This window comes from Trachemys scripta, chromosome 2 (genome assembly GCF_013100865.1).
Source record: "Trachemys scripta elegans isolate TJP31775 chromosome 2, CAS_Tse_1.0, whole genome shotgun sequence".
Taxonomy (NCBI): Eukaryota; Metazoa; Chordata; order Testudines; family Emydidae; genus Trachemys; species Trachemys scripta.
The window spans coordinates 208,234,336-208,249,774 of record NC_048299.1 but is presented as its reverse complement, the minus strand read 5'-3'; the positions used below and the strand labels follow the sequence as shown (position 1 = coordinate 208,249,774).

General features: G+C 40.0%; 1 protein-coding gene across 2 annotated transcripts in view; it reads right to left on the bottom strand.

Annotated features, from left to right (window-relative positions):
- Nucleotides 1–240: 240 nt before the first annotated feature.
- Nucleotides 241–15,439, bottom strand: part of DSG2 (desmoglein 2) — a 45,309-nt gene continuing 30,110 nt past the window's right edge. Inside the window, exons 7-15 of one of the 2 annotated variants that reach the window (XM_034762818.1) lie at nucleotides 13,246–13,380; nucleotides 12,906–13,091; nucleotides 11,717–11,976; nucleotides 11,092–11,234; nucleotides 9,119–9,346; nucleotides 7,315–7,545; nucleotides 6,319–6,443; nucleotides 3,829–4,362; nucleotides 241–2,574 (exon numbers count right to left, since the gene is read on the bottom strand). In XM_034762818.1, the coding sequence (XP_034618709.1) occupies nucleotides 2,131–2,574; nucleotides 3,829–4,362; nucleotides 6,319–6,443; nucleotides 7,315–7,545; nucleotides 9,119–9,346; nucleotides 11,092–11,234; nucleotides 11,717–11,976; nucleotides 12,906–13,091; nucleotides 13,246–13,380 (2,286 nt within the window). In that variant the 3' untranslated portion in view covers nucleotides 241–2,130. The remainder of the gene's footprint in view (nucleotides 2,575–3,828; nucleotides 4,363–6,318; nucleotides 6,444–7,314; nucleotides 7,546–9,118; nucleotides 9,347–11,091; nucleotides 11,235–11,716; nucleotides 11,977–12,905; nucleotides 13,092–13,245; nucleotides 13,381–15,439) is intronic. The other variant, XM_034762819.1, reaches the window with a different exon arrangement.

Genomic DNA, 15,439 nt, shown 5'->3' with positions numbered 1-15,439 from the left:
GTGCTAAGTAATATTATCAACAACTAGGTAGAGTGAGATTTTCAAAAGCATGTGTGTAGGAGACGCAGCTCCTATTGAGTTTCACTGAGACTTGGGCACTGGCCACTTTTCACCTTTGAAAAACCCAGCGTTCATTACTATAAACTGAAGGAATTTTAAAAAAACAGGTTAATAAAAAGGTCACTATTTTTGTTTTGAGTGGCTGTATTTTAAACTAAATAAATAATGAAAAAGACAATATCAGCATCTTCCTTTATTTGAAGTTCCATAAAAATATAGAAGTCACCCTAAAAAAGGTCACATATAAAACCAGCATAAATCCATTTCCTCTACTTGTAGGAAAAAAGAGCAGTTATCCATTCAAAATTCATGCTTGGAATGAAATACAAGTTTATGCCACATAAAACCAGAGATATAGATTCCAATTCAGCAAGGTGCTTAAGCATGTGCCAAATTTAAGCACATGAGTATTTTCACTGACTTATATGGAACTACTCATGTGCTTAAATTAGGCAAGTGCTTACCTACCCGTGATGAACAAAGACTATAGTTCTCATTTTCATATTTCTCTTATTTAAATATAATACAAGTTTCTGTTTTAAATTGCTTTCTACACACTTTTCCCTGTTTCAAATATATCTTTGTTTAAAAAAAATTCAGGCAGAAAATAATATGGCAATACACAACAATGCAATTGGATGAAAATTTGATAGAAATGGAAACTGAAATGAAACTGAAAGTAATAATCAGAACCACTGAAGTTCTATCTCTGCAATCGAAGACCCCAGTTCTTCACATACTTATACATCTGCTTCACTTAACCAGTCCCATATCTTTCACATGCAAAATTAAATGGTAATTAACAACCCTTGTAATATTTTTACTGTACCATATCTGTTCCAAAAAGCATTAAGGTGGCTTCTCCTATTCATAGTACCTTCCAGCTTAGATTTTAAACAAAATTCACTTGGGTTTTCCCAAATTTCATAAAAATAAGCATTTACATTCAGATATATACATACTACATTACTTTCCCCTCCTTTTTCTGAGTAAATGTGTTTCCCTTTTTCCCACATTTAAATATCAAGAAAAAAATGAAATGACTAACTGAAAGTTCTGTACAAACTGTAGTGAGCTCCCTCATTTCTCACCAAATATAAGCAAGGCCCCAGGCATGAAGCAGTAAAGTCAGCAGGAATTTTACCTATTCCCAGCTTCTGGCAAACAGAGGCTAAGGACATCATCCCTACCCAATGGAAATTAATTTTTCAAGGTAACATGTTAAACAGTTTTATCTTTTTCAAGTTTAGTTATTTTCAAGGCCATGGTATTAAATGTTCCTTAAAAAGGTAACTATGTAATGGAAAGATGGGACAGAAATCAAAATTCAGATTAGAAGTCGAAAGTTCTGGTCCTCCTATGTGAGGTGAACATGTGTCGAACACCAGCAAACCTACTGCTCTTTGGGGTGAATTCCCAGGAACAGGTTTTCCTAGCTCTGAGGCAGTGTGCACCTCACAGCTAGAGATCATTATCTGACTCAAATTATTTCTGAAATTCTGACAAATTCTTCCATTTGTAAATCTGCTGGAGCCTGGGATATTGCATATACAGACAGTCCCCATCTCTGTGGAGAAAAGTTGTTTCTGGCCCTTTTAGATGAGAGGGAATGAAATTGATGACTAAGTTCCAGAGTGCCTGCAAGACACTTTAGAACACAGGAGACAAACAGTTCATAGAAATTTAGTTTAACAACATTTTTAGTTGGTCATTACAATTTTTTTCAAGACTTTTCTGGCTTTCTAATTATATCATTCTCTGCATGTGGGTGATGGGTTTAGCCTTCACCATCATTATCTTACATGTGATAAATTATACAGTAGTAGAAGGAAAAAACAAGGAAACATTATTCCTATTAATTGTCCACCTTGAAAGCATTGCTATAAAACACTGTAAAGTCAGCTGCTTTTTTCCCTGGTCATATTTCTTATTTACAGAAACTACTGTAAGAAAATGCAGTCTATTTTTAAAAGCACAAGAAAATGGAGATCTTGAGATACTAAAAAGTTGCCAGTGTTGCTGGTAGAGATATAAATGATGCCTAACAGAGCTGTCTGAGGGATATATATTTTATGAGCGAGTATACTGCACAGTGCTGTATTTTGTGACGTTTGAAGATTTACTTATGGTAGAAGACTCTTCCAAACCTAAGCCTGTTTGGTTAAAGAGGGGGTCTGTGATTAGTATACGCTCCTGCCTTCCAGGTCCAGAAATGGTGGTCTGCCCTCTTATGCTTTGCATCCCTGAAACCTCAGCCAGAGTTGTGTAACTGGCCTGCAGCCCATGAGAACTATGCTGGCTGGTTTCCACTTCTGCATGTTTGCCCAGACAGATCTCTGCTAGGGTCTTAAATTTATCTCCTAAATCATCTAGAAAACGGTCATCCAAGTCATCTTCAATAAAGCTGCAGCAGCCAATGGAACCATGTGAGGAGCCTGCTTCTTCCTGACAGTAAAGCAAGAGACAGTCTTTTGCTAGTTGAGCTTCATCTTCATCAGCAAAAGTGGCAGCTTTCTAAAATAAAGGAAACAAAAGCAAACAAAAACTGTTTAACAAATATTGTTTCAAAACTTTAAAGGGTCATTTACCAACTTTTAAAAAACAACTGCATTTTTGTTGGAACATTTTTTACTCACGATTGTTATAAGTAACATCTAAGGCCACGTTTAAACGATGAGCTAGGGGTGTGACTGCCCTGCTAACATACACGTATTTGCACTAGCTCTCAGTGTTCTAGGAGGAGTATAAATCGCAGTGTAGCCATGGTAGCACAGGTAGTGACAGCAGAGTCACAAGCTGTACTGATTACAAACCCACCTGAAACTGGTGGGTTTATACTTGCCTCCATTGCTGCTACCCATACAACCCTGGCTACACTGCTATTTATTTTCATCCTACCTTGGGGAGAGCTAGTACAAGTATGTGTGCATGAGCAGGGGAATCATAGCCCTATCTTGTAGTACAGACTTACCCTCAACATACTATAACCGAAGAAAAGAAGATTTCTTTCAGTTTGTGTAGGTGGCAGCAGTTGGTGACAGTCAGTTTGCTGATTCCTCTTTGTAAGTGAATATTTCACAGAGCAATTGATGGTGTGGAGGAAAAAATGTAAAGCAAATGGGAAAATTTGACTAAATCCCCTAAAATGATCAGCAAGATTCAGAGACCGTAGCTAAAACCAGTTTGCACTCACTAGAGAGTGATTTAAAATTTTCAGTGCCCTTAAAAATGTGTCACTTTTTTGGAGCAAATCACTATTATTACACTGGTGTCCATTTATGCTCTTCCTTCCCTCATCTCCCCAAAAATATATCCCTTAATTCTTTTGGAGATGAGCTAGAAAACTTAATTGATGCTTTTCATCAATAATTTCTATGATGTATTCAAATCATTCAGTTTATACAAGGTGTAATAGCTCAAACTGGAAAACAGTGCATTCTGTTTTAAATGTGTAGCATTTGTGTAACACTAAAGCCCTGATACTGCGAAGACTTAATGTGTGTAACTTTACTCATGGCAATCATCCTATTGAAGCCAAAATAAAGCTAGGCACATGGTTATGTCTTTTGCCAGATTGGGCCTAAGGAAAACATGGCAGATTGTGAAGACTAATCGTCTTTTAAAACAAAATGCATATCAAAAAATCCTGATAAAATATTTTTAGGTTTGAAATAGAATTAATGGCCTTTAACAACTTGTTTCCACAAGATTTACTTACTTTAAAAAAAATAACATTAATATATTGATATTCTCAAGCAGGATTCTTACCTCATTGAAGTAGCCTCTCAAAAATTCTTCATCTATGCCCACTTCAGCTCCCGTAGTCATGGTCCGTCCAGCTCCTATCATCATGGTCCGTCCAGCTCCCATTGTCATGGTCCCTCCAGCTCCCATCGTCATGGTCCCTCCAGCTCCCATCGTCATGGTCCCTCCAGCTCCCATCGTCATGGCCCCGCCGGCTGCCATGGCCTCCCCAGCTGCTGTGGCCCTGCCAGCTGCCATGGCCTCCCCAACTGCCGTGGCCCCGCCAGCTGCCATGGCCCCGCCAGCTGCCATGGCCTCCCCAGCTGCCATGGCCCCACCAGCTGCCATGGCTCCATATTTTGCACCAGAAAAAAGATGTCTTTGTTCTTCCCATCTCCCATTGCTCATGTTAGCATTACCATAGCGTTCTTCAATATGGAATTGAGAACTGCCTCCTCCTATACCAACTGCCCCTGCACCAATCGCTGCTGCTGCTCCACTACGCACATTTCCTGCTGAGTAGTCCAATGCAGTGGGAGCGATGAGGGTTAGCACTGCCTAAAACAATAATTAAAATACAACATGAAATGTGCTCTGTGCTGCACGTGGAATTCTCTAAGCAGTTGGGCTGAGTGGAGTCCAGAAGGAAGGTGGTTGGCATGATTGTTTGATTTGGCGTTAGACGCGCTGTTACAAAGGGCAAAGCGTGCCCTGAAAATGATTGAGCCAAGGAAGCTCAAAAAATCCATTTTAGGGCAACATTGTATCATCCCCTGTTAAAACCAATGAGAGGGGAAGTAAGAAACAGCAGGAAACTCCAGCGAGTTCACCTGGCAAAATTTTTCCAAATGCTCCTTTCAGTGAGAAAGGCACGTGATCGCATGCCGCACCTTAAACCCTCAGATCCTAGAGCCTCTGCAGGGTCTGCTGGCCCTTCTGTGATGCTACCTGCTCTTCTTCTCTCTCATGGCAGCTTGCCCATATTGCCACTTTCTCTTTCAACAGCAGCTTTTCCAAGGGGAATGCAGTCGCTAAGGAAAAGCTAATGCCCCACTGATTCCACCTGGATATTTACCAGAGTCAGGAGAGAGGATGCTAATGTTAGTAATTACTCACCCGTCCTCCACAGACCCCACCTGAGCCTCAGCCTTATGCAGTAGACACACTGGGGCTTTGCGGGGCAGCCAGCATGCCAAGTATTCACTATTCTCCTCAGTTTCTCCTCCTTGCAGCCATTTCTGATCTAGTTAAATCATATTTGCTCTCCTCCATACCTCACTGAAAGGGAGCACTGGGCACTTAATTTAAAGTCTGAGGGCTGTATCCAAACTAAGAGGCTGTGAAGCTTCCCATTACACCATTTTTCTGCTGAATTAATACACCCACTGATTGGAATTGACACTTCCCCTAGTGAATGCAAATATTTAACTCTTTTGTGGTTCAGGTACTGGGCGCACCAGTATTTCTCCCACACTCCCCTTCCTCACTTTCCACTCAGAAAAATAGTATCACCATGGCAGATGTGACAATTTCCTGCAATACATAAATTTAAATCCCCCACAGGTGTCATTGTGGGCCCAGGATTGTATGCAATTCCATGGGATAGGATGACCACAGCTCTTCCAGGAATTAAGAACAGCGAGGGATGATTCGGCAAATTCACTCAGGTTGTAACACCTCCCTAGAAGTACCAACATCTGCAAAGGCTCACATATACTGGTTCAAACTGGATTTTCCAAAGGACAACAAAGGTCTTTTGAATAAATAACCTGAGTTTACACTGACTCTCAGGGCCCTCTTTCTGATCCAGCAAACAGACATGACCTTTTGTCCAAGGTGGTTAGGTAGGAGGGAGAGGGCGCCCAATCATTGTGGACGGGTTTGAAGGAGTGACATTTACCAGAGCTACTACTGGAGTTGTTGGGGACAGGGGGTGGTGAACTCTGGTAAACATATTAGTAAAAACAATAAAAGCACCCGGAATGCTTTCACCTTAAGAATACACGTGCATGCTTAGGAAAAGCTTGTGGTAACTTATAACTGGGCCATTGCAACTGGTCATAGCCTGTTAGACAGTCTGGCTTGCTGGAGAACTCACAGTGTAGGCAGGGAACTACGCAGCTTGGGGAAAAAAAAACCCTTAGGAGGGAGGGAGACGCAGGTCTCTACCCAGGAGACGTGATGGATGGGGAGCCAGAAGCCCAAGAGCAGGTGCCACTGATAGACCACGAGGAGGAAATACAGGTGCAATTGTCGTGAACTGTGAGACTCACTATTTGCTTGATTATTTCACTCTTCTTTTCCTTTGCAATTTAGACACTTTGGTTGATATTTCTAGAGCGGTGTATGGAATTTAGCCACACAATTTTTTTAAGTAATTAATGTTAACGTGTAGCTAAATCTCCTGCACTGCTTTGAAATCTCAACCCACAATCTAAAACTGACACCAAGCGGGAAACTGAAATAGTTAAATTAAAAGAAAACAAAGATGATATTGGGCTAAGGTACACTTGCCTTGTCTTCGGGTGCTGCCCCTTCACTGTTCCATTTATGTAACATCTCTTCATTACTGTCAGGTATTGCTGTGAATCCTTTAGCACCAGATCCCCAATGGCAAAACAGCAATAAGAGTGGCACAACTGTAGGGGAACCACAATGTATCATTAAATGTCTGATAACTAGAACTCAAATCATGTTTAGGTAACTGTCTGTAGTTAGGTAATAAACATTTGGACTATGTGAACATGCACACAGGGTAGATGCAAGTTTTCTAGAAATTCAGGAATAGAATACAGGGTTTATTTAGTTATGGTCAATAGATAATGAATGTGTACTATGGTCTGATTCTGCAAATACTCATGCATTTGCTTAACTATGTACATATAAGTAGTCCCACTAAAGTCACCACCTTGCCACACTGAGCCATAAATACCATTAAGTCCACCTCCTCCAGTTTTTTTTTTGCTATAAATAGCTGACTTGATATACACAACATCTTGCCACTTCCAAAGTAGAGGATTCCACCCCATTCAGCAAGTGTTTTCAGCTGTGTTACTGGAGTAAGGAAAGAGTTGACACTTTGAAAAGGGGCCAGAATAGTGGAGAGGGGCAGCCCTGGTGACGTTATCTGAAGGGAATAGAAAGGGCCTGGTGGTGATTCATTGGACCAGAAGAGGAGCCCTAAGAAAAACCAAAAGGATTTCTCAGTGCTTTATCATCTGTCCTTTAGTATATCATAAGCAAATGTTAATTGTTTGTTTAAAAGCCACTGGAAAGACTGAAACAGTTTCCTGTTGCCACATACTAGTTCTAATACTTCCAGGGTGAAATCTTGGCCCCACTGAAAGTCAATGGGAATGGTGCCATTGACTCCAGTGGACTCAGGATTTCACCCACAAAGTATACTCAGATTATAAACCCCTTGGGGTAGGGACCATTTCTTCTTTGGTGTTTTGTATTGTACCAATAGAACATGCAGTGCTTAAGAAATAACATAAAACGGTTACTTACGTAGCAATAATAAAATTGCCAAGATAATTAGTGCAATTGCTCCAGCTCCCAGCCCAACTGAAGAGCCGATTTGTCTGTCCTGGCAGGAATGCCCGTTCACACACGTACAAACTGTCAGTGTAAGGATCTGCTTTTCAGGACAGCTTAAACCTAGCATATCTTTCACTAAAATTTGAACTTGATTTGTGCTGGGCTTTACATCTTGTGGTAGTAACAGCTGCATGCTTGTTGCTTTGTGGGGACAAGATCATGGTAAAGGAAAAACATAATCAGTGAAACAAGAACTGGGTAGAGAGAGAAAGTTAGAAATCACAGTCTCTTACTAAAGAAAAACAAAAAAGAATTCTACCAATGCAATAGAATTGACTTTAATTCACAACCAATTGCTATTTTCATCATATAATTCACACTCTGGCAAAATATAACCAATGTTTATTTCTAAATTTCTATAGATTGTGGAAAAGCCTGGTTAAAAGTTGAATTGTCTGTATGAACCCCCACAAAATACCATTTGTCTTTATAACAAGTTACAGTTGTCTAGTCCTCTCCCACTTTCAGAAGGTAAGAAGGGTCCTGACATAATGGAAACACTGCAATTGTGCTGAGAAGGTGGGAGCAGGTTCCTAGGAGTATCCCTATAGGTATAATGAAGAACAGCTCTGCAACATGTCTGTATGCATTGATTTTTTGAAGTGGGTATGGGAATCAAAGGATTCGCCCTCATTTCCTGATTAGATGTGAGCACAAGTGCTTGCAGGATCTCTCCCCAGTCAGGCCCTCATGGAGATCGTGTATTATTTGGGCTTGGCACTGCGGGGCTGATTCTGGATAATACGGACATGTTTAAATACCATCCAAAACAATGTAGCTGCCGCTATCAGGGCTACAGCAACTGTAAATGCTAGTTAGGCAGCAGGCAAGCTAATCTGTTCTGGAGAGGTGTTACTCTGCTCTGGCAGCCCTCTGGCAAAGCTCTGTAGTGGTGAATTGTAAAGCTGCCTAGGAAGTGGAGGATCAGCAGTTGAGCAAAAGAGCTCTTTGATTTACTTGGAGCACTTCTTCTAAGTACCTGCACGGGTATTTGGGTGTGGCAGCATGCAGAGAGAGGCTGCCTTGCTCATCACATTGTGATGTGGTTAAAGAAAATAGACTGTGAATGGGGGAGCTCCTGCCTCACCCAAATCCGAGTACAGACACAACTTCATATTGCAAATATATTCTTGCAAAGTAGGACTCCCCACCCGGATGGACATCGTTGTGAGGGTCCTCTTCCTCCCCCTAAAGTACTGGAGTATCTTGGACAACTGATTAAGGATCTAGTTGATGTGCAGGGTGCATGGCAGTTTCCTATTTCTCCATAGCTCAGCTCCTGAACTGCCATTCAGGAATGTGAGCCCTGCAGCTGACTGCAGCTATATGGCTGCAAATTCAGTCACGCAGAAAGGAACATCTGTCACCTGAATGCTGTGGGGACAGGGGGAGGGAAGGGGTCTTAGTCCCAACATCATTCGCAAGAGCCCAATTACAATATACAGGTGATCAGGTTACACAGAACCACTTCAACTCCAAAATACATAATTCTGTATTCTATGGCCATTAGAAATGAAAGGGGGAGGAGGCAAACTTCAAACGCTTGATGCTTCTCCTGGTGTGGCACAGATGTGCACATCCTTTTTGGCTGGATCAAGCCCTAAAATTCTGATTTGACCAGAGTTAACAAAATGTGACATAAATGCAGAACTGCAAAGAACCGAAAAAGATTTTACTAAAATGTTTATTATAAGTCAAATTGATACTTTCTTACCATTTGTCTCTCCAATTACCCATTTCTTTGTCATCCCTTCAGGCTCATCAATGACAGTAAAAGTGAAGGGAGCACTATTTGGATAAGCATCTCGATCCTCAGCTGTAAAACTGAAGAACTTTGCATCTGAACACACAGTCTGTGTTGGAGTCACAATGATTGGACAATTATCATTGGCATCCACAACCTGAATTACAATGGTACCAGTGGCTGTTTTCTTAGAATAATCTGCAAATATAAACGTGAAAGCTTAAATTCTTGTGTGTGCAAAAAATTTTGCTTTTAAAAAAATAATATTTCATATTTTTTTCAAGATTATAAAAAGCAGTAATATGAATTTAGGATCCGATCCTGCTTCTATTGAAGTCAGTAGTTTTGCTTTTGATTTTAATGGGGTCAGGATTTAACTCTTAATATTTACAGAAATATCTGCAAGGTTATACTTTCTAAATATAATACATTTTAAAAACTAAGTAAAAGAAAACTATAGTTCAAAAGTACCATTACAAACAACAAATGAGAAAGACCATGTATTTGAGAGTTCTTTTTGCATTGTATTCAAACAGCATAGGACTATTGAGATTTTTCAAATCTTCTACTCATATTACTGAGAGATTTCAACACTTCCATTTTGATAGGCAGTATTTCAATTAAGCCTGTTCTGGACACAAACATTTCTTGCAATGTAGTCCTATCAATAAATTGGTAATAGTCCCTAAGCAAAAAGAGTTTAGGATCAATAGACTGATTAAAAACAAACACACAACAACAAAAAAACCCAAAACAACAACAACAAAAACCAACCAGACTAAATTTTTTCCCTGTCAAGGAAGCCTTTAGGTCAGATTCTGAGAGGCATCTCTTTGGATATGTCTGTATCGCAAATGAAGGTATGAATGCAGCCCAGTAGGCATGCCTCCGCTATCTTTAATCTAGCGGGCACAGGTAACAGTGGTAGTGAGGATGTGGTGGCATGAGCTTTGGCAGGGGCTAGTCTCCCAGAAAGAAGCCTGCCTGGTTAGGTACTTCTGTTGCTGGCCTGAGCCAGGGTTCATACTGCCCTATGTTCACTGCTATTGTTATCTGTGCTAACTAGATTAAAAACTGGTGCATGTATGGCCTACCTGTGCTACAATCATGCTATCATTTGTGGTTAACCACACCTTTCAGAGGCACAGCACATAACTTGCAGCCCAGAGGGAGGAAGCGTTATTTGGCTTTAAGCCCCTTCCAGAACAGACCCCAGCATAATTTAGACAGTCTTGGGGAACTGTCTGTGTTATGGCAACCTGTCCCTGGCTGTCTACAGGTGTAGAATCTTCGCAGTGATATGGGCTGTAGCCCCACCGTCACCTCAGGCCAGTACTTGCAAGGGGGTCTTCTGCAGTTTTTGTGCCAGGAGAATTCTCCCCAGTTGGAGCTGTGACTTTCCGAGCTCCTTTTCGCTGTTCCTAGCTTTTACCTAGCATACAAGGGTCAGAGTTGAGTGGGAATCTTACGCTTTAATCTAATCATCTTGCAAAACAACTACAAAAAGGAAACAATCAAAATTTTGAAATAAAACAAAGTACAGAATTTAGAAACCTTTTTATATTTATATGTGGTTTTAAAAATGACAGCAAAAACGTCTTCCAGATAGCATAAGGACTTCAAACTAAACAAGGAAGTGACCATAATATATATATAGACAATGCAGCCAAAGGAGCCCTGCCTGCTTATGCTAGAGAACCTGACTTTTACACTGTTAAGGATTAGACTATACAGCTTATGTTGGTGAGCACTTGCTTTCATTTTGATAGGAGTGCTCATCAACAGAAGGCGGTAATATTTAGCCCTAAATGGGTATTGATCAGATGGTAAGACTGCTCTCTTGCAGTGCAACATTAGGTTCAGGCCTCAGCAATACAGAAAGTTTGTAAAGAAAGGCTTATGAATGCATATGACATGAAGAAACCTAATGCCTCACAACTTACCCTTAGTTATGGCCAGAATGGTGGCAGTGTAGGTACCATTAATTACATAAGAGGACTCATAATCAGGTGTTTTTATTAGCTTGATTTCAGCTGTAGTAGAATCTATCATGATCCAATTATCTTTATCATTTTTTTTGACATATCTGTTAGAAATTAAAAAAAAATAATCAAATTATAATGAGCAAGACAACCACGGGGGTTGAAGCTGCTTTGCACGCACACACACGTCGAATATTTGCTCTATACCACTATATCTCCATTTTCATGGGATTTCTACAGGTTTCATCCTAAACCTCAGTCCACAGACTGAAACCAAAAGTGTCATGCATTGATATACTTGTAGATTTACTAAATGGATACGTCAATACAGATTGTTTCTGTAGGGAGATGCACTTCTCATCATATGAACTAACACAAAAGCAAAATTATTTAAAAAATAAAAAGCCCATACATTCTACATAAAACCCTATAGAATACCCATCTCATTTATACTGTAATAATTAGACACATCTATCAAACAGCGTGACTATGAAGTAATTTCAACCTAGTGTTTGTTTGATACAAAGATTTAATGTGACATTCTATAAATGGCAATGTTGCTAATTAATAAAAATATGATGCTTACGTAATATGTTCTGGTACTTTTGAAGTGTCTTCATCAAAGGCTTGATATCTCCCAATAATCTGGTTTATCGTCATAGTCTCACTTGTTTCAATCACCTTTGTGTTGGGTTTGAATACAGGGCCCTCTAGCACATTTTTCACCTTAATTGTGACTGGAATTGGTTTTACTTTGTAACTATTACTAATTGATTTGTGAAATGCTGCTTTATTTGTAACGATAACACTCAAGTTCATGGTTTGCATTTCCTCATAATTGAGCTCCTGCAAAAAGGACACACACACACACACACACAAAAACCGAAACTTCACTCAAAAAGTAAACACAGAATTTGACACCCAAATAATGTTTAAAAGTTCAATCTTTAAAAAAATTTTCTTTGTTTAAAAAAAATGAAGGGATTAAGGCTAGCTAAAGGTGCCCGATTGACAGCACCAGAAAAAATAAGTGTTATTTAAACTTGTCAAGTCTCGTTTTAATATATAATGTCGTAAAATAGTATACAGAATAAGAATACAATATCTTGTCATTTGTATGGATAAATTCAAAGTAATAGCTTCAGGTCGCTGACTTTGGAGACAACCCTATCTTCTGGCCTTGGGGATGGACTCTCACTCCAGGCGTCACAATTGGAAAAAGGAAGTAGAATGAATCAGTTCCATACTAGCTGTCGTATATTCTAGCTTTTGCCCTCTAATCATTATCATATTTAGCACTGAAAGTTTGTTTCATCTGTAGGGCTTAAATCACTTGATAAACGTAGTTAAGCATTGTTACCCACAAATTAAAGAAAGGGAAACCAAAGCACAGAGATATGCTGAGAGTTGCTGAGCATCCTCAACTCATGTTGACTTTAGGGGAGACGGGGGATGCTCAGCAGCCTGCAAAATCAGGCTCTAAATGATTTACCTGATGTCACACACAGAATCAATGGCAGAGTCAAGAATGGGACCCTGGTCTCCTAAACGGAAGGGAAACATGCTTTCCTTTGTTTTTATATTACGTACATACTCAGTACATCTAGGTAAAATATAGAGGAGTGGAGGAGTGTTCCACATGTAAATTATTTGCTATTCACACGCTGGTAAAATGTAAATAGTTTTTGTTAGAATAAATTACATAGGATATTAATTTTAATATTTAAAAGTCTTATGATTAAAAAAAAAAAAGACACTCTACAGTATACACTTACCTTCACAAGAGTCAAAACTCCTTCATTTGTTTGAGCATCTGTCTCTATACGGAAATAACCCCCTTCATTCCCAGAGACAATTGTAAAGTTTGCCAGCCAATTATCAGAGAATTTTTCATCTTTGTCAGATACTTGCAGTCGCATAATTTCCACATTTGCTCTGTTTTCCTCAACACTGCCTTCATACTGCAATCAAACAATAGACCTTTTAAAAAATGTTAAGTCTGCTGTATTTCATTATGGCAAAATGAGTCCTTTGTGCGCGCCTGGTGATAGTAAATTATCTGTTATTACCAGACATAGGAACACACAGAGGCTGTTAACAAACAAACATACTTACTGTCTCCCTTTCAAGAACAGGCATATTGTCGTTGACATCCAAAATCTCGATTTTTACAGTACTGGTTGTAGCTAGCCCAATTTCGCTTCCACCTCTGTCTCTTGCTTCTACAGTCAAAGTGTAGCTACTTTGTTTCTGTGTTACATTCAAAAATAAGTGTTTAAATCTATACAGAAATCAATTACAAAATTATATAAAACATTTTTTGCTCTGGTACATTATCTCTATTATTTCTTTGATATGGAATGGCTGACTATGGCAGTATGTTTAATTAATATTAAATTCCATTCATCATAACCATCCTGATAACTGAGTTGTTCCACCAGAGTCCTGAGCTCAGGAATCCCCTTAGCATTTTTCCAAATAACTTAGTAAATGAAGGATGGAAAGAATGTGAGAAACATAAAAGAAACAAGAGTAACAACTCCAGCACAAAGGGCTTTGGGAATTTTATCATTGTCCTTTAACTGGGGCTAGAAAATGGTCACTCCATAGCTGGAGGAAAGGGAAAGTTATAGTGTATACTATATATGATAAAATAATTATTGTTACATTATTATACACAGATTACAGAAATAATTAGTAAAGATTTATACTAATAGTTTAGTTATTTCCCTCTGGGCATGTGCACTGCTGCCTCATTCTAGGCACCCAGGCGCCTGTCTCCCCCCTATGCCCCAAAGTGATCCACAGATGAGGGGAAATACATATGTTCTCCTGCCTGAATTGTACGTTTGGCCCAATCCAGTAGGCATGCAGAAAGCCCGCTTAACTCCACACAAAACAGATGGGGGAAGGAAAAGAGGAGAACCTCCTTTATAACCGTTAGTCCAGTGGTTAGGGTACTCATCCAGGATGTGAGAGGCCCTCTATTCAAGCCCCCTTCTGCCTGATGAGGTGAAGGGAATTGAACAGGGGTCTCCCACCTCTTAGGGGAGCTCTCTAACCACTGGCCTACAGAATATTCTGATGTGGGGCTTCCTCAAAGTGGAACTTCAATAAGAGAGATTAAATAATTGAGTAATTAAACATTAAATGAGCCAGAGAGAATTGGAATCACGTTATAGCCTAGTGATTAGGGCACTTAAGAGACATGGCAGATCCCTGTTCAAATCCCTTCTCCTCATCAGGCAGTGGGGGGGACTTGACTGGGGGTCTCTCACAGCCCGAGTGAGTACCCTAACCACTGGGTTAAAGGTTATATGGGAGGTGCCCATACCCGTGATGTAGGCAGTTGAATGCCAATCTGCCCCTGGTTTGTGAATCACAAGCAAAGCTAGATATCTCTCTACAGTCTGGACTTGGGTACTGAACTCAGAGAGGGGAGGGGCTTAGCATCTTATATTGGCTAGCTTAAGTGGCTGCCCACTTCCCATGCTGGCTTTATGGATCACATTCTAAGATTCCTCTCTCTCTCCCTATTTATTGTGTAGGAGTCTAGACACTTAGCTTTGTGCATCTCACTACTGTCCCTGTGATTTTCTAGATGCCTAAAAATTAGGCACCGTGATGCTCAGCATCACAATGCCTATGTCTATTTTATGGATCTGGGCCCACACAACTGTACCATGCTGTACTTACTATGTTTTTGTAATAAGAACATATTCACTGTGAAAGCAAGTGCAAATGGCTAGTACACTCATGCTTTCTATCACCCGTGGAGGGCATGTGGAGTTGCAGACTGGGTGACAAAAACATTTCCTGTGGTGTAGGTGGTAATGTCACTCTGTCAGCATCAATTCCCAATATCACCCAGGACTACTTCTACCAACTGACCCACCACCATCACCCCCTCAATGTATCCTGAAAGATGAACTGAGGGGCTAAATTTCACAGGTCCTCCATCCCTCATAGCTGAAGAACCCTCTGTTGACACTCCTGCCAAGTAACAATAAGCACCTCTGTAACTGCTGAAAACATTTCAACAGGTGTATCCCCTTAATGACAAACTTTCCTGCCATATCCTCCCACCACCAGAATGCTAATGTGGGTGTGATGAGAGTGCTCTATAAAGACAGCAGGTTTGTATACATGTAGATAGCTAATGGAAGGAGCACCACCTATTGGCCAATAAGAATATGTAGCATTACGTACAAGTTAGTAGGTTCAATAAAGTTGTTGCTAACACTTAAAAACTGCATGTTAACAATGGGTTACAGAAGTCTGCCTGTGGCAATCCATGTCTTAATTTGTA